At 42.6% G+C, this 25527-nt stretch overlaps 1 protein-coding gene across 1 annotated transcript in view; it reads left to right on the top strand.

Annotated features, from left to right (window-relative positions):
• snd1 (staphylococcal nuclease and tudor domain containing 1) overlaps window positions 1-25527 on the top strand; it is a 176049-nt gene that overhangs the window by 20237 nt on the left and 130285 nt on the right. Inside the window, exons 10-14 of the mRNA XM_086202009.1 lie at window positions 578-682; window positions 12081-12182; window positions 21693-21793; window positions 23304-23414; window positions 24856-24928. Of these exons, the coding sequence (XP_086058135.1) occupies window positions 578-682; window positions 12081-12182; window positions 21693-21793; window positions 23304-23414; window positions 24856-24928 (492 nt within the window). The remainder of the gene's footprint in view (window positions 1-577; window positions 683-12080; window positions 12183-21692; window positions 21794-23303; window positions 23415-24855; window positions 24929-25527) is intronic.

The following is a 25527-nucleotide window of genomic DNA, read 5'->3' as shown; positions in this document are numbered from 1 at the left end:
CTTGGCAATCGTTGACAGTATGTTTATGTTTGAAAGCACTGGCTTTTCCACACTGTCCCCCTTTTTTTTCTCTCCCTCCCACCCGGCACCAATCCTCCAGATAGCGAAATGTCCTCACTCTGTCCTCCAAACCTTGCTGGCCTGCTAGGACGACTTGGCTCACTTACTCACCCAGTCACTCAAAGATCACTCTTTCTTACCTCGCACTCAGTGCCATTTGCGCGTGACAGCATGCGATCTGCACTGTCACTCTCCTTCCGCCTTTGAGTAGATCTCTTCCTCTCCATTTATCCTTTACCTGCCCCTTCACTTCCCATCTTTATTTTAGTCTATCTACTTACTCACGAAAATGCAGTTAAAGCCTCTCACACTCCTCTACCCTGCAAGTTTCATCCCCCCCCCTTTCTCCCTCAGAGATATACAAGTTTTGTTGCAACTTAAATAGATTGCTAATGGAGACAAGTTTATTGTTTTCTGTGCTTTATTCTCATTTGATTAAATTCATTTGACCCCAAGGAATAATTCTCCCTCTGGCTTTCTTTTTAACCACTCCTTCCTCTCTGTCCTGCCCTTGCAGGTGATGCAGGTGGTCAACGCCGATGCCATGGTGGTCAAGCTGAACTCCGGAGAATACAAAACCATCCACCTGTCCAGCATCCGGCCTCCCAGAATCGAGGGAGAGGTACAAACACACACAGCCTTGCAGAGCGATTCGCTACTTGTGTGTGTGTGAGCAGGTGACTGAGTTTCGTCATATGTGGGAGGGAGCTTGTGGCCTTGCCTTGCCGGTGAATGAATCAGAAGCTGCGCGGAGACGACTGGTGTCACACATGTCTTGGGTGTGAATAAAGATGTTAATCCCCCCCCCCCCCCCCCCACTTGAAGTCAAGCTATTTTACATATTCCAAATTTCTGGCTATTTTATCCATCACAGTAAAATGATCACACATTCTCTCCTCTTACACATCACCATCATTTTCTAAATGACCATGGGAATAATTGTGACCACTTGGTGGCGCCCCTGCAGTGGGGGCACATGCAAACACAATGTGACACTTGCACACACCCAGTGGTTGCAGCATTGCAGAGGGTGAGGCGGCTCTCGTTTTTTTCTTCTCCTCCACACTAGCTCCTTCGCCTCAGAATCACTTTAAGACTGTGAGCACATACACTCATTTGCCAATTTACTCCCAGATAAAACTAATACAGTATAATACAACAACCCCACACAAAGTCCTCCTTCATGAGGATTAGAATCTTATCCTTAAGTGTGTCTCAGGTAGGTGTTGTACTGAGTATTTGGGAAGATGTGATGTGTGGTGCTGTTGAACTGCAATGACTTTATAGTGAGAGTTGCTCCTAATATATGAACCTTAATGCCCAAAAATTTGATAGAAAAATCATCAGGAACATCCCTCAGTATGACCCAGTTCAGTACCATAAAGTTGCATTTTACTTGGTTTTCAAGTTTTAAGGTCTTTGTTGGTCCCCCCCCGTAGTAAAAGAATCCACGACTGAACTGAACCAGTTCTGTCCTTCCCTTTCTAACTTGGAAAATATACAGGAAGCAGCCACTTAGTAGATGCTCAAATTCTTACAAAAAAATTTGAGCCAGTTGATTTTACTATAATCCCTGTACCCAGAAGGAATGAAGAAAAAAAAAAAACACAACACAAAGTATCATCCAATTTTTATGAGGTTCTTTTGAATTAAGAGCAGCAAACCCTTCTAGTCGGGAAATCTCAACCAAATCTAAGCTTAAAATTGGGACGTTTAATCAAAATCACTTCATTTTTCACGGCTCTTGTACATTTCTCTGCTCTCTGACCCCCCCTGGGGCAGGAACACTGGTTCACACAGTCCGTTTAGTACCACCTGATTGCCACAACAACACTTTCTTGATCGCTGATGATCAACTTGTCTACAACACATAATTAAAAAATGGAAGAGATGCATTTATTTACATACGATGCTGATACAGATCTGATCAGATCAGCAGCAACCCCATCAACCCAAGACGGAAGGACCAGTACTGGACATAATTGTCCGTGTTTTAATAAATGTACATACCCAGCCTTATTTGCCTCAAAATTAAGGGCTGAACGTGTCTGAGAATGTCACTGTCCTCAGTTAGAAAGACAACTCTTTGACCAAAGGAAATCCGTTGTTTCAATTCAGTCCTTTTCTCATTTTATTTGATGGCCGTTCCTTCAGTCAACACGTGGCGTGGTGTGTTTCCTATTCAAAAGCAAACCATTTTTCATATTCCCACATTTCAGTGAGACAGAGGGGTGGTTTGCCTCTTTTTAGGAAAGTGTGTTGATGTCGTGAGCAGCCCTCGACTCCCTCTCTTGTCGTCTTTTCTACTTTGTGGTATACTCTGTATTAGCTTTCCCCTTTAGTGTTTTCTAGACATATTTATTTCCTATCCTGTCATGTTCAGACCCCCCATTTTTCGTCCCTCTCACTCCCCACTGTCGTTAGTGCCTTGTATCATTAAGAGACTGTCCATTCCTCTTTCGGGTTTCTCCTCTGTCTTCTCCTCTGCTGTCACTATTTCCTGCTATACTCTCCCTCCAGGGTGTACACGCTGTGGTCAGTTTTGTTGACCTGCACAGTTGCCCTTCATGTGAGTTTATCCTCCTTGGCTCTTTGTGGTTGTAACGAGCTTGTGGGCAAAAACATGTCTCCATTTTGTCTTCCAATTGTTTTTCTGGCCTGGTGTCTCTTGGAATTGGGAGTTGATCTTACTTTATCCAGAAGGGAGTCCAAAAGTCGTTTAATCTTCTCCTCAGCCCTCCTGATAGTACCATTACCTGGGCGACATATTCAGACATATTGCTTTATTTTTCCTGGTTTACATCCTCACTTCTTTTCTCTTTAAATTACCTCAGCCTTTTCTTTCCTTCTTCTTATTTCCCATTTTCACTCCTTTCCATTTTTTTCCTGTTTTCTGTCTGCAACTCCCTTTTACGCATCAGGTTGTACATACAGAATGGGATTTGTGTTTTTATCAGATTCATCCAGACCCAATTCTAACATAAGGTATCATTTGGAGCCTTACATTCTCATGAAACGGTATCACAATCAAGCCGCTTCAAAGCAGCACTTTCACGTTAATGAGGGGTAGTTCATGGTTCTGCTGCCGGTGTTTGTTAGCAAAGCCTTTCTGTCTGTCAGCTAAAGACCTGCCTGTCTGCAGTGCTGTAGGCTCAGCTTAGCTTGTTGTCGCTATGGGAGCAGTGCAGAGTTGTGATAGCTTTGCTGAAGCCCTGATGAGTCAAAGGTAGAATAAAGGAATTTTAGCGAGGACTGGAAATCTTGTTGATGTGTTTCTGTCCAGTCTCATTTGTTTGGGTTGCTGATCATCAGATTAGGCAAGTTTCTTTTACTGTTTCCTAAATCTTTTTTAAAGCCCCTTAAATTTAGGGAAAGCTTTGTTTCTTACCTCCATTAAAATGCATTTTGGGAGGCTTTTGAGCAATCGTGTTGATTCCTTTATGTCCAGTGATTGAGAGGTCACAGCAGGTGTCTCTCAGCCAGCAGCTCAACACACACTGACATCATGTTGGCTAACACTGTCATGAGTGAGCTGGCTTCTTGCTTACAGTGCAGCCGACAGACACAAAGACAGTCACAGTTTGCAGCCTGGGCTTACACACAAACACTCAGACATGCCTGGTTAAGCTGCATTAACCAACGTTAGGAAACACCTTGGATATTGGTGTCGGGCTTGTTCACGAACGTGGATTACACTGACATGCAGTGTGTGTGTGTGTGTGTGTGTGTGTGTGTGTGTGTGTGTGTGTATCGAGGCAATGTAGCCTATCTATGAACCTCCCTGGAAATATCCACTGAAACAAACTTAGAAGTTGGGTTGTGAAAATGGTGTGTATGTGTGGGTGAATGTGTGGCATTCTTTAAAGGTCTGTGGGGATTTTCTTGTGCCAGTTGTTATTATCCCTGTCTGTCTGAATGTGTGCACTCTTTGACTGTACATTCTGCAAGCAAGGCAAACAGTGTTGTGTGTGTGTGTGTCTGGTTGTGTGTACTGTTTGGGGGTTGCTGAGGCCAAATGCAATGTACCAGTGCACTGATAAACTGTGACAGTTCTTACAAAACCCATCTCTTCCTCTTTCCTCTCCTTTGGTTCTTTTTATTCTCCTAACTAGAGCTTCACTGATTAATCATCTGTCATATTATATCATCAGATTTTGGCCTTTTGTAGCTATATGAGACATGGTGTTTAGTCTACTTTTTCAGATTATTATGCAGAAAAAGATAATTTTAAACCAAAGAAAATGTGTCGTTAGCTCGAGTGATGTTGGTTTTTGGGGCTCATGCTGCTTGTTTGTTTTGTGAAGAGTCAGCTGATCAGACTAGCTAAAGCTAAGCAATACATCATATACATACATACATAGATTAAAAGTGTATTTTGCCTTCAAGTACTCAGTGCTAATAGGCGTCCTCAAGCAAGTTGTCTGGCATAATCCTCTTCTATAAACATCTTCTTTATCTAGTAATATGCTCGGTAATCCCCAGACTCTCTGAAATGAGCTCAAAGCAAAGAACTTAGACTTTGGGTTCTGCACTCATCAGTGTAGCGCCAACCACGACCAGCTGGAGCATTCAGTTGAACCTCACCTCTTGGCCCTCATTCATGGTAGCACTGAATTGGAAGTGTTCGTTTGTTTGCACTCGAGCACAATTTCGAAGAACTTCTGTGTGAATTTTCGTCAGTTTGTTATCTATGCATTGCTACGCATTGATTAGACAGTTCAACAGTATTATTAGCTCGACAACAGCAGCATTGTAATGCGGCCCCAGTGGTGTTTGGCTGCAGCAAAAACATACATGGTTTGCCTTCCCTGCTGTCTTGTCTCTTGCTTTTTCTCTCCCTTTGTTTCTGCTCCTCCCTGGTGTTACTGCCATGCTATATCTTCAGATGTGAGTTATTTTCAGCTTGGGGGTTGAAGTCAGCATTTTCTTTTCTTTTTGCTCTCTCATCGTCACTCTTAGCTCCCCCCCACTTTGCTCTCTGTCTCCATTTTCTCTTTTTGTGTGTGTGTGTGTGTATGTGTGTGTGTGTGTGTGTGTGCGCAGCAGGACAAGCCTAGGGTAAACATGAGTAGGGAGGGATGTTGGTTCTACGCAGTGACTCATTGTTACTCCCACTCACTCACTCACTCTGTTTGGATGCATTTGTGTGTATTTGCCTCGACAATGCACATGCATTGAGTTAAGAGTTGGTGTGTGTCTACTCATGCATTGTGTACTGATGCGGTTTAAGTAGGGTGAAGGGCAGTGCTGACTGACCACAGTAAGAGGTCAGCTCACTGTCCTTATATAAGGCAAAACGGTGACTGCGGCTCAACTCCACGCTACTCCCTACAGCTCTACTTGTACAACCTCTTCTTCCTACTGCTGGACTTGGTAGATGACTTTCTCTTCTGTGTCCTTCCATCTGTCCCCCACTGTCTTCTGTACCCTCTTTCTTTCACATTTTTGGCTTTATTTATACTCTGTCACTCTGCACAGTGATTACCATTTCAGTAAATACAGCTGCCTCAACACAGGTCTGAAAAGTTTGAAAATACTACAACAGAAGTTGACACTCTTCCTTAGCATATAAAATACATATAAATCTGAGGATAGATATGAAAGTCTTTTCATGAAAGAAATGAAGATCTGAGTGTCATGTATATTTTGTAACAATTTATACATTTTTACGGTTTCAGAAGTACAAATTGATTCAGCACGTCAAGGTTTAAGGAAAAAATGAGCACCATAATATGAAAATGGAGACTGTCATGTTGTTTCAGAACTGGATCTCGGCTACAATGAGAAAAGCTACAGACATCATTCAAATACTGTCAAACAGACATTTGATGCTACAGTAAGCAAAACAACATGTGGGACCAAAGACAAACAGATGGCCGCTAACAAATGGGCCACAAAACATGAACGACATTGTTTGGAAGGAAGGTTCGGGTATTGTATTCCCTGAGTTTTAGTTCAAGGAAGTTTATTTTCACCAGCCTTTTGAGAACAGAATAGTGACTTTTTGTAGGCCAGTGAGTAAGAAACCTGGCATCGATATTATTCTGGACACCTGTTTTTCACCGAAACTCAAATTTCTATCTTTTTGATTGTTTTGTTTTTAATTGAAGTCAACCCCCCCAAAAAGCACAATTTTTTAAATCTTTTTTTCCTAGCTCTGCATTTTAAATCTGTACTTGTGGCTGTTTGATTTGAATTTGCATTGTCCTGCTCATAGTGCATTATTGTCTTTTGTTTGTCTTGTTTAATTGTCTGTGACTCAAAGATAAATTCAGTTACTTTCAATTATTTCACTGACAAACATAGCGTTACCGGGTGCTTCCAATTAACAGTGATGCAACAGACCAAGCATCTGAATCAAGTTTTGAACAAGGTTTTTTTTGTACAGGTCTAGTGTTAATCCTCTATAAAGTTTGTCCTGGAAAAAACAAAACAAAAGAAACATGGTTTTGTTGATGAAATCACTGAAAACACTGCTTTTTCATGGTAACTCAAAATGTCTTATAAAACCCAACTGCTGATTTATGATAGATAAACCCATCTGCTCCAGCTCTATTTTTACTTCTGACTTTTTTTTTCTTTTGCCCTCTCTTTTCCTTGCTTTGTCTCTCTCTCTCCCTCTTTCCCTCTCCCTTCATCCTCCTCACTTTTGTCCCCTATGTCTTGCCATGACATGTGTTAGCCCTCAGCATGCCCCTAGCTTGGCATGGCATGCTTTGACCCCAAATTTGGGATGAAGATGACAAGATAGCAGGGTCGCCCACTTCATGATTCACTGGTGGCCCCCTGGCTGGATGAAGCAGATTGGAAAAAGTATCTCTGCTCACTCCTCCTGGATGCATATTTTTGTGCCACTGCAATATTTGGCTCTGAAAGTCCAAGGATGTGGCTCTCTTATTTTGTATGAGTGGAATGGGGAGCACATTTACTGCCGCTGTAAAAGATGGTGCAAGAGCAAGGAGTGCACATCACCTGAAATGTCTCTCTGAGCATTTTTGACAAAGGCCATTTATATATGGGAGATCTGTTTGAGATTGTCTGCACTGTGCTTTCAGTTGCTAAATGGCTTCAGCATAAGAGGGGAGTTTTTAGGCAGAACTGTATTTGGTACAATGCTGCATCAGTTTTGACTGTCTGCAGGGCCACTTTCTGTCTCTTTTAATCCAGAAGACAGCACTGCATATTTAGTCCCAGTGTTTCTGCCTCACAGTTAAAATGGTGCTTTAGCTAACGATGTCTGTTGGACATTGGTATTAATGGCTGAGTAATGTGAACATGGGCTCTGCAACTGGTCACACAGCTGTCCCTGTATATTTAATTGCAGCTGCCTTTTTGCAGCTAATCGCGAATTGTCTCTGATATTATGGTGTCACAGGTAATTTGGTTCTAAAATCCATTTTCACATTTGTGTGTGAATAGTGTTTTAAATGTAATTATATTTTGTATTATATAATAACCAACTATATCCTTTCATGCTCTTGCTTCAGGAAATGTATGCCCTCACTCTGTCAGTCTCTTTTTGTCCCTGTTCCCATCCCAACACTGCTGTCATTTAATGTTTATGCATGCGCGATTGATTAATGTTGTTAGGGTAACAAAAAGCAATGTTGTTGTGATGCTTCAAGCATGCAGCTTATTCCCCAAAAAAAGAAAAAAAAGAATTCTCTGCTTTTGTCTTGGACTTGCTCACTGCTGCGCTGGCTATTCAAAACATAACACACTCACACTTAATCAGTTAAATGTAAAATAAGTCTGTTATATGCATTCACAAAACACCATAGCCAAACGCCAGAGAGCAAAACGTGTCCCTGAGTCAGGATTTCACCTTTGACGTCCCAGAAGCTTCAAGTGCTCTCAGCAGTAGCTTCCACACATTTGCTGCCCCACCCCCTGCAGCCTTGTGACACTGTACAATCCAGCTAGCGTCATGCCTCTGCAATAGTCAAAGATGATTCCTGAGCAGTAGCGGGTAATTTGGAATGAAGGGAATTTACCCCAAATAGAACAGAACTCCCCCTGAGGATAGCGAGAGCAAACTGCTGTTATTAGGTCATGGTTGAGACACAGCAGTGACTATCTGCTCTTTCTGTAACCTCCTGCAGCTGCAATCAAAGAGTTTATGGATGATGTATACGGTGTTAGTCGTGTCAGAGCGATGATTCCAATGTCATCTCTTTATGTTGGAACTTCAAGTTGACAACAACTGTTAAATCAGAGCACTTGTTTTGTCATGATCCATTTTTTTCATTTGTGTGTTTGAGATGGATCCAGTTTGTTTTGTTGACTGGCAGGTTGGATCATTGATTTCTCATCAGCCTTTTGAATTGCAGCCATCAGGGAATGCTTAAGGTCCCTTTTGAATCAGTTAATTAGTTATAATCAATTGGCACGATTGATTGCTGACCATATTACAGCTTATGGTGAATGCCCATTTAAAAACTAGTGCTCTTTTTTGTTCCAAACAGTCTCCCTACCGTCTAGATTTGGCACCATCGTATATCTGTAAATAAAAGGGTTAAATGTCTGAAGGGTCACATTTGACATGATTAGTCTGGAGAATGCAGCCATCAGTGTGTTGCTCTTGACTGCCTGTTTTTTCCAAGTTGGAACATTTCCTCTCCTTGTTTCAATTTCTTGTTGTCCGACTCTTTCACCTTGTCATCATCCACTCTGTTCCACTACATTCCCCATTAACCTTCTAAAAGATGGACGAGTAGTACCGCTTGCTTTCCTCGTCTGCTTCTCTACTCCCTGTGCCTAATTGGCATAGAGTGCTGACATTTACACTCTTCGCCCTCAGTGACATGGCTCCATTTCCACTGTGAAACTCCTTATTGTGCTGAAATGTTCTTGCTTTTTTTTTCTTTCCATCTCCGCTGTTCATTCTTTAATTTTCCCTGTTGAAGTCATCTGTTTTGACCTGTGTCTGTCAAAGTCATAATTACCCCCATAGATTGGCTGTGAGTTGACTCAGTTGCCAACCTCCATGGGATGCAAACACACCAACATTTCGTGACAACGAAGTTTAACAAAATGAGCCTCCAATAGAGTTTCCATTGAAAATGGTCAGTTCATCAAATGTTGCCCTCATCCACAGTGACAGAGGGCGAAGTCCACCGCTCAGGCGCAAAATTGAAGATGCCTGGCTGGCAGTGCTCCTGAAAGCCCCCCCCATCATCCCACTGTGACTGACTTGGTAGGGATGAAAGACCCTGACAATAAGCCCTGGCTCACACAAAATGGAGGACATTGGCTCTTGGCTGAGCAGTGGGGGATTTCCACAGGCCAAGAGTGAGATTAACTCACCTCCGAGCTTCGATGCTGTGCTGCTGACTCGGCCGGTGAAAGTGGAGAGGGACGGGAGCGATGGGAGTCAGAAAAGAAACATAAAAAGCTATTAAATTCAAAGGTTATTACATTTCTGCCAAAGTTAAAGGAACTCTGCTGGCTGAAATATTTGGCAGTCCCCAGTGATCTTATATCAGGGCCCATCCAGCAGATCTGCTGTTCAGTCATTTTGACACTTACTCAAAATTTTAAGAGTTTTGGAATGAAAAATTAGTCTTCAGCCATTTTACTAAGGACACTTTGGTTGTACCAATTTTGATACCCTTTTGCCTTCTGAAGTACCTAAATTTGTGGATTCAACAAAATGACAGAAGTATTCCTTCACAATTTTGGTCCATACTGGAAAGAAAGCGACATGCAGATTTGTAGTGTGCACCTTGAAGATGCAAACTTATCATTCCAACACATCGAAAGGTGCTTCGTGGAATTGTGATAAGGTGGCATCAGAGTTTTATTTGAGTACAGCAAAGTCATGGATGTTTTCAAGGAACCAGTCTGAGTTAGGGAATATGAGCTTGCCTATGGCACATCCACCGGATGAATGTAGTCATTTTGAGACAAGTACACTTTGATCATTAAGGGATGCAAAATGGTCAGCAACAGTATTTGGGCAAGTCATTTAAGTGATACTCAACTAGTACTAAGGAGCCTAAAGTTTGCCAAGAAACTATCCCCTATACCTACACCGGCATAAATTGTTTATACAAGGCATGATGGAGCCATGCTTTCATTTTTACCCCAAATTCTGACCATCTGAATGACACAGCCGAAATCAAGTCTGGCTGTCACATATACCATTGGACCACAGCTTCTCCTAAACCTTGTGCCATTGTGCAGAAAATGTTTCCAAAACAACTCCTCCCGCGTTCCCTACAGTCGGCATGATAACTGCTTCTCTATCGTGCAAGAGGTAATCAAATTTCTCTTTACCTCACAGAAATGTGTTCCTGTGTCGGACAGCACGAAGGTCAATGCATGTGCTAGTCTAATCGGCACGTAAGCCAGCCTCTTGCAAACAGTCTTTGCAAACCTTCTCCATTTGATCAAACTGCATGCCTCATCAGTTGTGGTGGCTGGTTTTAGGTGGTTAGGCAAGATGCAGCAGACAAATTGTCAATTTTATTTGTCTGTGGTGCCAAACTACTGGAACTGACTTCTGAGGCATTTTCTGACGCACCAGTTGACCTCTCCCTGTTGCGTCGTGACATTTATGGACATTATGATGTGTGACAAATCTGGAGGATTACAATGACCTTTTATTGACCCTCATCATATGGAACACTTGCGTGGTGACTTATAAATTTTAATTCAGCATCTTGATATTCTACACCTGTGCAAGGGGATAGATTATCCTGGCAAATAAAAAAACAACAACCAAACAGCAAGTCTTTGATGTATTCTGCGAAAGTCTACAAAAGCTAGTGTTGTGTGTACTTTTGTTCAGTGTATTTGCTTTAATGAGCTGCTGAGGATGTGTGAGTGTAGCTTAGTGCTATTTTTTACCCTGTTTGACACCAGTGGAGTTTGTCCCGTAAGGTCTGTCCTAAAGACCTTAATGGTGCCTTAAGCAAATGCAAGCTCACACATCCTTTCTCTGTATCCATCTCACAAACCTAGCAGCTCCGAACAACTGGAGATGAAATCCGCTAAAGGGCTAAGAATAATTAACCCCTGTATGTTCATTCAAAAGTGTGCTACTTGTGTTTGTATGACAGATAATGATTGCATTCATAGAGAAACTTCAGAGGGGTATGGGCGGAAAGCATAGTGGCATTGTCATTCATAGCCCTATATCTGCCTGATTGTGGCTGTCTTTTATTTTCCTACTGCACCGTTGTCATTTGCTGTATTATTTTTCATCCCGCCCTTACAAAAAGGCACCTGTCACTGTGTATTTGTATGCGTGTGTTTGTCTCTTCATGCTGGGAGCAACACAAAACCTCAGCCTCCTTTGAAAATGCAAATAGGTTCTATTTGTGGTGATTCTGTCAGAGTGTGGGTGAGCGTATTGTAGAGAAGTTTTATATGTAGCTGTGAGTGTACGAGCTGTGTGTGGCTACATCTGTGTCAGCTGGCATTTATGCCTCTGTTATACATAGTGTGTTTTTGCATTGTCGCGTCAATGGTAATTGCGGACTTTGATTTTGTGGTGCGTGTCTGTCAGTGTTGACAGCAGGCAAGGTTGTTTGTAGGTGTGTTTTGTGTGTGTAGTTGTGCATGCATGAAAGACTGCTGTTCAAATATTCCATAGTGAGCACAGAGACCTGATCTCTTGCTGTAAGGCGGAAGCAGAAGGTGAAAGGTGGAACAAAGAGTTTGACTCTGTGCAGTTCTGTGTTTGTGCTTGTATGAGTAAGGCGTACGGGGGTTGTTGACTGTGTTTTATCGGATTATTGACAATGTTCAAACAGTTAAAGCTACAGCGCATCACAAGATAGTCTTTTGTGTTTCATATAAAATATCTCTATGTGCTACCTCCTTAATGTTTTTAAACCTGATTCCAAGTATCCAATCCTCATTCTACAGTAGCAGCACTTATAGAATAAAGCAACTTTTATGACTTAAACGTTTCCACCTTTTTAATTCTTGACTTGTAAACGCAGTCTCAAAATCTTGGGTTGGATTCTCCATGTCCTCTTAATGACCCCTCTCCCTATTTGTTTTCCATTCAGGAAAAGAATAAGGACAAAGACAAACGGTTCCGTCCACTTTATGACATCCCCTACATGTTTGAAGCCCGCGAGTTCCTGAGGAAGAAGCTCATTGGAAAGAAGGTGAGAACTTGTGATTGACTTTGAAAAGCTTTGGCACTGTGTCCTGTCTGAGTCTGTTTGCCAGAATGTTAATCAACATGATTGCCTCAAATCAGCTTTTAAGGAATTAAACAATAAGTCTAAAAAGGAACTCCCCCAGTGGCTGCACATACAGTCCCAACACCCATTTCCTCTTCGCCAATAGCCAAGCACACAACAATTTTGAAGCCTAAAGCGAGATATCAGTTTCTCTCTTTCTCGTATGTGTGAATACCAAGTGCGTTTGGTAGATGCCCTGGAGCTTGGTATTGCCCCGGACGCACCCTTTAAACAAGCAGTGTTGATTTCTCCCTCTTGTGTCTATTGATCTGCCGGGTCTGTATACCTTGGGGGCCGCTATGATTTACACACATCTAACCCAGCACAGCCCAGTGCCGAGCTAAAGAGCGCTTCAGTCACACTCCAGTGCGCACCACTGCTTCAACATCTGTATTTCTACGCTGAATGTTGGTCTGAGAGGGGGGAAATGTCTCAGATTTGAACTGGATCTGTTGCTGCTCTGACATTTAATTTGAATCTACCAGGGTTTTGAACTTTTTAACACCCAGCAGATGTGATGGTGTCTAGGAATAAGGGAAGTGACGATGTGCAGACGGGATCCTGCATGGAATGCCTTTTATTGTTTGTGGACTAAAATAACTGACTAGGTTTGACTAAGATTAGGCAAGAAACAAAGGCAGTTGGCGCCAAACCATCAAACAGAACATCAAGTTAACCAATAGATCCAAAAGTGGTACAGCGGCGGATTCATATAAAATTATAGCCATCTGGTTCTATAGCGGCACCTGCGACGGTGTCACAAAGGTTTTTGTTTTTTTTCTTCAAATTCCTTCTTGGGTGTTTTAGCAAATTTATATCAAGAGTTTTATGTCGGGTGCCAAGATGGTCAGCAAGCATATGAATTGTGACTATCAAATATAAAATTCCGCTCAAAAACAGGAATATGTAAACAAAGGTGGCAAAGACACATGACTGTGTATGCCCTTAAAAGTTAAAGAACTACTCATCCCAGAAGGCATTTCCAATGATATATCCATCATTCCAGCGCTGTTTGAAATAATTACGTGTGGTGACCAACTTACATTGTGACGAGCTAACATGTATCTAATGTTGGTAAACATGAAATTGCCAGGAAGGGAAATCATTTTTCTGCAGCCAGGTTCCTCTCAACAACAATGGTAACTTGTGAAACTGAAAATGAGTGAGAGAGATTGATTCTGTATGCATAACCATGGTAACGACGCACCCTCCCCAGATTAGAGAGGTCAACCATACCCTTTGGGAAATGTAGCGTTTCTCCTTGAGAATGCATGTAAAACACTTTCTTTTTTTTGTTTTGAAAAGAGGGTTGATTTCCCACAAGCTTGAGGCTTGTCCTGGAGCAGTTCTCATTGTTTCACAACCTTCTCGCTCATGGTGGTTGACCTCAGACCTATTTTCAACAGTTTGGCCGATAATCATCTCCTCTGTGGAGAAAATGAATGGGGTTTTCACTTGGAAAATATCTGTCGTCCACCCCCCCATTGAAATCAGAAACTGCAGCACAATGAAAAAAATGGAGCTACAGTGATTCATAATATAATTAGCTGGCACCTGAGGACAGTAAAAGTACATATCCAACTTTGTCTTGCATACCAGAGTCAAGTTCTCATTGTAAGGTGGGTTGTTTCTCATATCAGGGTCCCCTTGGTAAATCAGTCAAATCGTGCTTACATCCTTTTCTGTACAGTGGCAATTTTGCCGCCTCCAGTGGTAATAATGGCACAGGGAGAGAGGTTGACTGTTTCTGAGGGGTACGCCCAGAGCTGTTGTCCACTGCCTGAGTGGAACGATGATTTGTTGACGCCTAACTCAAGCATTTTAGTTTCAGAGGCGCTGCGGTCTAATGGGAGCTACAGCACATTGGGGGAGAAAAAAAAACTGTCGTTTTTCTCGTAGAAAATCTACATGAAATTGCAGTTTTTTGAGGACAATCACGTTGACAAAATGACTTCTCTAGTCAGATGTTATCTCATCAGGTCAGTGCTGTTTTGCGGCTCCCTTCCAGCTGTCAGATTTTCAAGCTTAGACCACCACAAATCAATTCTTAGTGCGCTTTTGACATTCCCAGCCTGCGTTTCTGTCAGGCTGAGCATTTTCCACACATACAGATTGCAGTCGTCCAAACCGCAGCACCCAAAACAATAGATGGAACAAACACTTCAGCCTCATAAGTTTACAGAGTTGAAAGTAACAACAACAACAAAAACACATTAGCAGTACAGCCTGAGAAATGCAAAAACATACACCCACTCAAAGCCAAAAGTTCCTTTTGGCATTCAGTACAGGAGTGAGATTCATATCCCTGTCCCAGCCTCTCATCACAGTCCTTTTTAATAATCCTCATTAATGTTTTTTTAATGACTGATAATTTTGCCGTTAGCCGGCTTTTGATGAGTGAAGAGAGAATAATGATTCTGCTGTTTATTTGTAGTGCTTGTGTTTGGAGATAATGAATGTGTGAGAGATGGGAATAGGGAGACCAAATCTTAAAATGTGTGTCTCCAGTATGTAACTAACTCTACACAAAGTCATATAATGACTGCAGAGCACCATGTTGGGGTTGTTTATAGGATTGCATGTCCACATGGTATTTTGGTGAAATCATCAAACATTTATATAGACATCAAGAGACAAATCCACAAGAACACTGCCTTTACCCGACTGTTGTGTTGAAGTGTTCGCTCAGACTCCAGCCTAAGGCTTGCAGCCTCGACAACGACAACAATAGCAGTGGAGTAGAATAATTCAATACATGATAATCGTGCTGGTGCTACGAGGTGCAACAAGTCTACTCCATGATTTACATGACATGCTTCACATATTGTGTTATGACTGTCGACGATACACCCCCACGCAAGCAAGCATACGCGCGAAATCCTTCTACTCTCTCAGATCGATCTGTGCCGTTTGTTAAGACTGACGAGGGTGTTAGAGGGCGTTTAAAAAAAAAAAAAAAGTCAACTCCGCTAAAATGTTCTTGTGCCTTTTGTTGCCTCAGGGAAATTGTTGTTTGTAGACTGTCAGAGAGGGAAATATACACAAATGTGTGTTTGTCCAAAGGAGTTGGTACCTTAAGTGTGACTAGAATATCAAAGTCAGTGACCTTGTTTACACCCTACATTTAAATGGGCTCTGGCTAATTCAATCACACATGCATGGCTTTCAGTGCATGTGTGTGTCCACTCTATGCCAGAGATTCTATCACTCTCAGCAACTGGATGTGATGTCATCACAGGGTCATTTGTCTACATGTTGGGCATTGTGACTGATAAACGGCAAATCAGCTACACAAATTGAGTTTATGGGTTCACCTGAATTAATGCAACGGCAGCTAAAAGAATGAAACATCCTAACCAAGGCTCAGTGCAGGGAGTCAATACATCCACAAATGCAGCAGAAGCAGCATGCTTATTGTATTACATTAAGAATATCATCCGAGTGTCCTTGGATGGCTCTCAGCCAAAGATAACATCACTGCTACACAGATATGCTGCCAATCAATGAGCTAAAGAGCAGTACCCAAGTATTTTAGTCCATTGAGAGCTACCATGACTGAACGCACTGGAAAATGTGTAGTCAGCTGGGGCAAATAAGCTAGCTCTGACCACAGGCTGCTGGAGAACTCGGAAAAACAAAAGCTACATCACTACCACCTGTCACTTCATTGATGTTGACCACAAGAGCTCCCTTGGACTCTGTGCTATGTTATGCACAACTCTAACTTACCATCAGTAGTGGTTTAAAAGGGAAAGGCCTCTTGCATGTGAAACCATTAAAAAATAATAATAATTTGTCGGTTGCAAAATGAGTCAAAACCGACATCCCTGCACAAGCAACACAGCAACCCTCCAAAGCCCAACCCGAAACCATCAGTCTAAGCTTGTGGCCTCCCAGGCGAATGCTTATAGCGCTTTTTGAAGTGTGTTGCATTTAAGTGGAAAGCTCTCGCCTGTTTAGCAGCAATACAGCCTCATCCCTACTTACTCTCCAAAAATCAATAACAGAAGAGCTCTGGAACATTGCTTCTCTTCCATTCCTTCATTGTTGCTAATCCACCAAGGCTACAGCTCTGAATTAAACCCTCTGTCTCCTTGTATAATGTGGTTTTTTTTGTGTGTTTGTGTGTGGTTTTTTTTTTTAAGTAATTGCAGAACTTGCCTTGAATACACCCACCCAGAGTTGACTGATTCTACTGGTAACATGACATGATGAAACAGTTTCTTTGTTGGAGAAAAACATTGATCCGATGAGCTCCGCGGAGGAGGAGGGGAGAGAACAATTATCCAATCTGTGCTAATATATGGGTCTAACGCAGTTGTCAGATGTTGTCTTCAGGGAAAACCTCTCTCATAACCGTGTGGCATGTGGTTTAAATATCGCTCAGTTTGTTTTTACTTTGGTCCATTCCACTCCACTTCCACAATCATATTAGATTGAGTCAGATACTTCGGTCTCTAGTGACTGATTTGGGTAAATCGAATTTTACAGAAAGCCGTCAGAGTGGAGTCAATGTCTGACTGAAGATGGAAACCTAAGTTGACAATTCTGTCTGATATCAGGCTGTTGCAGAACCTTTTTAGAATGTTGAATTTTTCTATATATATATTTTTTGGGGGGGGGGGGTATCACCCTTCAGCTGTCTTGGCAGCAAGAAGGAAGTACTTTGGATGAAGTGATCACACACACTCGCTTTGGGTGTATATTTACTCCCAAACATAATGCTTTAACAATCAAGGGTTTAATGTTAATCTGTGCTACCTTGGCCTACTTCAGTGAAGTTGGATGCAGGTAGCTGCACAAGTGTTGAGATGCATGTTGCTCTCCAACAAAGAGAGGAGTTTAACCGACCCACTTACACTGTCAGCCTGTCTCTGAACACTAAGCTCTATAGAGACAGATTTGGAGCAGGGAGCATGAGTAGAAGACTCTCAGACCACAGCTTCCCTTGAAATTCTCTTCCAGGAAACTCCATATTTATGTCTTTCTTTCTTCTATGACACAAAGACAAAAAAAAAGTAAATCACCATTGGGGTAATTGGGCCTTAACCCAGTTGATTTAAAATGGAAATGCCCTGTACACTGTGGTTGCGTGGGAGGTTGTCCCTAAAGAGTACCCGTCAGGGTTGTGACTGTACATTCATTGTCAAACTACCAAAGGTGCACCATGGAGCTCCAGCTGGACTGGATCATCACCTGAAGTCACAAGGTTTAGTACAACATCAGACGTCCTCAGTGTACAATCCATATAATCCATATAACCCTAACCCTAACCCTGAATTTGGGAGACGAGGAGATTTTTTCCTCGACTAAACCTTCTAGGACGTGACTAAGCATCAAGTCTCAGCATTCTGAGCTAAACCTCACACCCATAACGCCACTGCTCCACTTCAGAAGAATGAAGCAACATTAAATACCCGCATTTCCCCCCCCCCCTTCTCTCTATTAAACCCGCTATTCTTCATCCCTACAAGGACACCACTGTGCTTTTGATCTTTTTATAAAGCACATCTGATATCCATATTCAAAAGATTGCCTTTTTTTTTCTTGGCTAAGGGGGAGTCTATATTTGATAAGTGAAAAGCAGAAAAGAATTGATGCAAAACCCGTTGTTGAATTTGAAAGGACTGATGGCAAAATCTTTATCACTTCCAATACAATCAGCATAAAATAGAACTGCAAAAACTAACTTCATTAACTTTCCCCCAGTCATAAGAGCGTGAAAGTTTATCATCAGGTGTTCGTGGATGTTTACTTTTGCTTTAACTTTTATTGTTAAAAAAACAAACAAACAAACAAAAAACATTTCTTTAAGGTAGGCTAAATATGCCTCAAAGCAGTTTCTTCTTCTCTGTCATTTTATGTCGGTCTCTCTCACATATAAATAAATTAATGAATAAATATATATATATCCCCGCCCCCATTGAAATGGCAGCGCTTGCATGGTGACATAATCCCAAAAAGCTTGATTTGGCTAACTTTATAAGTAGTGCTTCTTGTGCGCCTGGGTCTCAGCCTCAGCAGAAAAAAAAAAAAAGTCCAATGGAAATGTTGCATTAAGCCACTTATCAGGGTTGAGCACATTCGGATAATCCTGCATGCTCAAAGTGGCTCCTGTTATGCAGCTGCTTGTGTAGTACTGTTAGTGCCAGAGTTTTCCCCTCTTATTGGTGTGCATGTGAGTGTGCATGCCATGAGAATTTTCATGTATTGACTGAGGTATTTGATATAGTGTGTATTAGCGGGTGAGATTTGATTTGGGGGGGCTTGAGGTGTGTGTGTGTGTGTGTGTGTGTGTGTGTGTGTGTGTGTGTGTGTGTTAAGTGAGATGCTAAGCGTGTAGACCCAAGCGTCACTAGGTCCCACGGTTCAAAATCCAGATGGGGCTTCCTCTACCTCCTCCTCCACGTCCCTCTCTTCCTCTCTGGATTATACTGTCCCAGCTTGGTTTTTTTCCCCCCCTTCCAGCATAGCTCTGTTCATTAAGCTTGAAAAGATTCTTTGGTGGGGGGTGGGGGCAGTTACAAAGCATAAGCGTATCAATCATTCATACCATAACAAATCAATATACAGAGACCATGTACCCCCTGCGCAGTGTAGCTACCTGCAGGAGGCATAAAACACACCTGCTTGACTTCATGTGCTACTACCAAACAATGATGCTGCAGAATTTTTACCAGCCTCCACTGGAGTTTAGGTTGGCCGGCTTTGATTTGTGGGCAAGGTGTAGGTCAGTCTTGACTCCTCAGTCTGGAAGCGTTATAAGGATCCTCGTCAAATATTCCCTCCCCAGGTCTTTTTTTTTTACAGTGCCCGAGCACAATGACTGCTTCTATAATCATCACAGTCAGATGATCATCAGCTGTAATCACAGTCCGCTAAAACACTTCTCCCCCTCAAACACACATTTCTCGTTTACCTCGCTTTCCTCATACTGCATTGGTCTCATACCTATTTGCCACATCAAGCCTTACAGTTGCCGTGAGATCGGAGCTGTTCAAACCCAAGTTTCCGCTGATGGGCCGTATCTGTGGCACACAAAGCACACATTAGGCTGCATGAATACGTATAGGTTTGTTTGTAGAATAGCTGTAAACGCTCCAAAGGGAGAAGTTTAAAAAGTGGTTGCTGTTATGAACTGGTTTAAATGAAGTCATTTCCATATGTATGTACATGTCAAGGACTGCAGCCTTTTAACTCCTTATAGGAAAAAGTACTCCTGCTGTGCTCATGCTGTGCTAGATTACTGTTGCCCACTTTAAGGCATGGCAGAAGTACCCTTAAAGGGTTCAGTTAATTAAGAGGATGGAAAATTAAAATCCTTCTAGTAACCAAGGCTTTTTCTGGTTTTAGTTGGAATATCAATTTAGATATTGTGCATGCATGAAGTAACATAGATGCACAAAGGAGTGTCACTCAAATAATACCTTATTAGACATGTGTACTGTGCATTGGTGTTGCAACAAACATGAATAATTTTGACAAAACCAACTGAATCCCTTGATGCTACAGGGTTCCCCCCAGCAGAACAAAAAACATTTAGGCTCACACCTCTCCTGCTGTCCCTGTTCTTATCAACCCCCCTACACACACACACACACACACACACACACACACACACACACACACACTTTCTAATCCATCTACTGCATCTCCCCCTCTGTCTCACTCTTCTATGGGGGGGGGGGGGGGGGGGTCTTATAGATAGCTCTGGCTTATCAGGAGATCAGTTAGATGTCCGTGGAGAATGGGTCTTGATTTCCTCTAATCTAATATAGCCTGGTCAAAGTTTATAATCTGTCATCTCCTCGCTTAATGGGGAAGTAGCCTACTGGTTGTCTGGTTACACAGTTTATGGCATCCAGCATATCTTGCTTTTGCGTGTCAATCTTAACACCCAAAGCTCTTCCCTTTTTCATGTTCTTATTCACTTTTGCTGTTGAAGCTTATCTAATTTACCAGACCTGCGTTCTCCGTTTTTCATTACTCTGTGTCCCTTTAGACATTAATATAACCATGAGGAACAATGCAAATTGTGTTGTTGTTTCTTTCCTCCCTCCCCTCTTCATTTTAATTACCTCAAATTTTAATGAGACTGAATAGACATGAAACTGTGTGTCATGTTTGGGCTACAAGGACATGAGGAACGTCCATGGGAAGGTGACGTTCACTGAATTTCCTACATGACAATAAGAAGGGTTTTATTTGTGTGCTTACACAATTAATACAATTTGGGGGCGTCTGGACAGCTGGGATGCTGCACAATGTACTGGTGTTGAGAGGATCATGACCAACTATGTTAAGACGACATGAGGGATTGTCAGGACATTGGTGGAATAAAACATACATTGATGTTGTCGGGGTGAGGAGGGAAAAATGGATTCGCATAGAAATGCAAGGTTATATAATGAATAGAAATAATGATTAGAACTCAGTTTAGCGGCCTATGATGATCTCTGGGTAAACGTGTTAACAAATTGCACAAGTTGAAAGGACAGTCACTGTGTTTTAAAGGGATAGTTCGGTTACTTTGAAGTGACTCAGTGCTCAGATCCACAAAGAATATGTGGTTAGACTTAATAAAAAAATACTCTGATACCTAAAAGTGTGAAGAACGTACTGCATACGTTCTGCTGAGAATGAAGCTCCTCTCTTCCCCTGCTCATGTCACCAAGTCCTCCTGTCCATGTAATGACAAGTCCGTGTCATCCTGTGTCCTTGTTGGAATCTTTCATGTCCTTGTAATAGCCCTGTCTGCAGAGTCTGGGTTTGACTTGTTTTCTACGCTGTGATGCTGTGATACAGAACCACATTCCCACATTATTTTTCCCCCCGTCACACTCGTCTGACATTGTTGACACACAGCTCTTTAACTGCCGATTGGGTGTACGGGTATGGCTTCATCCCAGCTGTTAGCGCTGACATCCTGAGTCTAGCCCACAAAGCAGCAGGCTTTCCCCGTCACGTCTGTAGACACACACACACACACACACACACACACACACACACACACACACACACACACACACACACACACACACACACACAGCTGAGTGACAAAACTCCAGGGTGGGTGGGAGTCTTTCCCCAGGGAGCTGTGTTGAGAACACAGTGTAGTCATTTGCGTTCTTTCACCATTAGTGTGTGTGTGTCTGTATTGTCCCAAACACCCACACTGTGTTAATACTCATCCTCTTGGGACATCTACAGTGCTGCCTGACATGATTCACACTGACTGGGAGTGACCTTGAGAATTAGAGACACACACACTCACATACACACACACACACACACACACACACACACACACACACACACACACACACACACACACACACACACACACACACGTCACAACACCCTCAACACTTATTGTTTGTCTCAGTTCTCTGGGTGTGTTTTTTGACCTCGTGTGGTTACATGCCCCTTTAGGTCAACGTGACAGTGGACTACATCAGAGCAGCCACTGGTCCCGGAGAAGGGACCCCTGCCTTCCCAGAACGCACCTGTGCTACAGTCACGATCGGCGGCATGTAAGTAATGGAACGCATTGCTGAGAAGCCTGCTTTGTGTTTGTGTACCGCTCAGATTTATAGTCCTGTTGCTGATAAAATATACCATTCCAGAGACGCTTTCTGCATCAATGAACCCCGTCTCCTGCCATAAAACAGTTAAAGAACAAGTTAAATGCATCTAACATAAAATGACAGAGTCATAATTTGTATGAGCTGAGAACTGCGTTTCATCCTAAATCACAAAGAAACCTTGAAAGTGCTTTTTTTTTGGTATTTTAATTTTTCATGAGAAGGGTCACCTTAGTGCAAGCAATTACTTTCTATCTTCAAACACGCTTTTTGAAGATGATCTGTTTGAAACATGTATTTTATGCACTCTCCAAGATATAAACGATATTGAACTTCTGTGAGGTTTGAATTTAATCAAAACTGGATTTTGGGGGGGGGGGGGGGGGGGGGGCTTTAATGTCACAATACTTGAAATGAAACTTCAGAAGTCAGCCCCCCCACACCCCCCCCCCCCCAAAAAAAAATAAAATGGTTGGAAGCACACTTCCTGATTTTTATTAGTCCAGACATGAATCCGAATTGCACACACGGAAACACGATCCCTGTTTGCCATTGCGCCGACTGTTTCATATCTGATGGTACAGTGCAAGGTCATGACCTGAACTCCTCACCCTTCCAATTACAAATTGGCATTAGCTCCCTACACCAGCCGTTCTGCTCCACGGGCAACATTTGGCATGGCCTCCCATGAATGCAGGGGTCAGGGGGGTAGGGCAGTAATTTGGGTGGAGATTTGAACTTTGTATGACCTCGCCTTATGGTATATTCACTTCCTGGGTGCTCAGTAGGATGGATTATGGAATAATCGTAACTCTATTCATATATTTTGAAGCAGTCGTGACCCAAAAGGTGGCCGGTTCAATCCTGAGGACCGAGGGACAGTGCTTGCTCCTCACTCGTTACCTCACCTCCTTATTCCTCATAAGGGAAGAGTCTCTTAATCCCAACTTTAAATTGTCCCAGCAAAAACAACCTCACTTAACCTTCTCTGAATATTTAAAGGTTAAAAAAACAACAAAAAAACAAAGCATGCTACTTAAATCTGCATGGAGGTCTTATAGTGGAAGTTGCTAAAAGGAGACGTACGACTATTATAGCGAACCCGGTGATAGCATTTCCTGCGACTGAGATAAATAGCATTAGTTGCTGCTAGCAGTTTTGCTCTCACACCTTTGATATTGTCGGCATCTGTGTCCTTAACATCGTGAAACACAATGCTACGAAGCTAATTTGTCTCCGTATATCTGTATCTCACACGGCCCGAACATTAATGTACAATATGCACAGAAGCACAACAAGGAAGTGGTTTGTGAAGTTAACGTCAGTTTTTAAATGATATTTATTTGTTATCAAATCCATCGTTATTGATGTCTTTGTGTGTTAGCTTATTTATTCAGTATGAAGCCAAGGAGCTGTGCAGCTTTTCACTGAAGTAACTTCCTGGTCTTCCTCTCTCCAGTAACATAGCAGAAGCTCTGGTCAGTAAAGGCCTGGCCACAGTCATCAGATACAGACAGGATGACGACCAGCGCTCCTCCCACTACGACGAACTGCTTGCTGCAGAGGCACGGTCAGGAACATGCGCACACACACACACACACACACACACACACACACACACACACACGCACACACACACACCTTCACGCACATAGCGTTCACTCTCCTTCAGTCTTCCCCTATATGAACCTGCACTGCTACACACTTGGCACACACAACTCTCAAGTAAACCACCGCATTCACGTGAACACACGCATCCACACAGTACCATCATCTCTTCCACAAACCCCTTGTCACACACACACACACACACACACACACACACACACACACACACACACCGCCATCCCACGACTTTTACGTGACCTTGACATATTCAGCTATTAGGATGTTGAGGAGAATTGAATATGACCTTGAGGATTTTTTTCCCCCCTTCCCCAAATTGCATTTCACTTATTTCCAGAATTTATTATTTTTTGCCACGCCACCGTCTCAGATCACAACCTTCATTGCTCTCGGTCACATGTAGCACATACATGCCTGGACACACATACACCCGTCTAAACATTGGATGCTAAATCAGACTCTCTCTTTATACAGACTCTATGAATATAATTATATGGAGGTGCAGTGGAGAGATTTAGTACGAGCTTTATTACTCTGCCATAGATTAGGATCTGGCTATAGGTAGAGCAGATGCTGCTACAGCCTCCTTTTATAGAACTATCTCTCCCGTTTTCTCTGCTGCAGTGTCACTCCTCTCAGGTCTCCCTGCTCCTGTTCGCCTTCTGTCTTTGTACATCTCGTCCTTGTTTCTCCACCTTAGTTGTTTTCCAATTTGTCCTTCCACCAGCTTCTGTGTCTTCTCTCTTGCTCTCTCCCACTCTTTCGCTCTGTCCTAATCGGTCTTTCCGTGTCCCTGGTGGGGTCTTATTAGAGCTGATGAGAGGTTTCTGTCTATAGCCTTGGTTTTATTTTTAGTTCTGGCTGCACGAGGCCTTCAAGGAACTATTAAACGCACATGTATGAATGCTCGGTGTTGAAGCTTTATCATGGAGCCAATGGCTCGCACATCAGTGACCCAGAGGTGACACGAATCCCTCCACAGCGGTCATCTCATGCAGGCCCCCAGGCTTTTTAAAGCAGCCATTGCTTGCACCAGTCATCATTGTGTGAAAACCCGTCCCGGCTGGCTCTTCCTTTCCCGCCATTGATTCTTAGAATAATTTATCCTGCATATTAAAATGTTCCACCCACCCCCCCCTTTCATCTCAAACCTGTAGATAATCTGGATAGAGGAATTAAAAAAAAAATCCACTAGCGTGTCCATTTGAGCCATAATAAAGAGAAAGTGGTATGACTTTGCATTCATGATGACACGAGCTCCCTTATTATAACTGCCATGATCACTCAGTCAGGCCTATTAGGCCTCCAGCCTTCCTCCATGTGTTATGATGACAATGGAGCATTGATGGCAACATGTGTTGTTTTGTGCTTTGACTCGATTGCAGGGCCATCAAGAATGGGAAGGGGCTCCACAGCAAGAAGGAGGTGCCCATCCACAGAGTGGCTGATATCTCTGGGGTAGGTTTTTCTTTGCGCCTGAATGCACCGCTTTATCTTATTTTCAGCTCCTTTTGTCTTTTCTTTTCTTGTTGTTGTTTTCACGACATTTGAATAGGATAAGCATCTGCCAAGAGTGTGGATTCATTTACACAATACGCCCCGTGACACTCGGAAGATGCTCCAGGACCTCAACGCCCTCAAAACCACTGAACTATTTACCTACACACGCACGCACACACACACACACACACACACACACACACACACACACACACACACACACACACACACAGAGTAATTCTCAGAAGACAATCTAATCCTCAATTCAGCAGGCCACCCACTAATCTTCACAGCCAGTTCCCTAACCTTAAAATAATCAGAGCCATTAATGGAATCATCAGTGATGCTTGGTCCTAGCTTGTTTATGTGTGCCCAGGGGCTTGATAGAGGCATTATTTGGCTAATGAAGCCTGATTTGAAGAGTACTCACCAAATGAACATGAGAGACAAAGAAAGTCACAAAGTGATCAAGTGGGATTCTTTATTAGCTTGCTGGTAGCGATGAGGTGACACAAGTGGAGCCAGAACCAGTGATTAATTGACATACGCGCTGATAA

This window comes from Aulostomus chinensis, chromosome 4, assembly GCF_037954235.1.
Source record: "Aulostomus chinensis isolate RoL2024-O1b breed Wild chromosome 4, RoL_Achi_v1.0, whole genome shotgun sequence".
NCBI lineage: Eukaryota > Metazoa > Chordata > Actinopteri > Syngnathiformes > Aulostomidae > Aulostomus > Aulostomus chinensis.
This window is presented reverse-complemented; position numbering and strand designations above follow the sequence as displayed.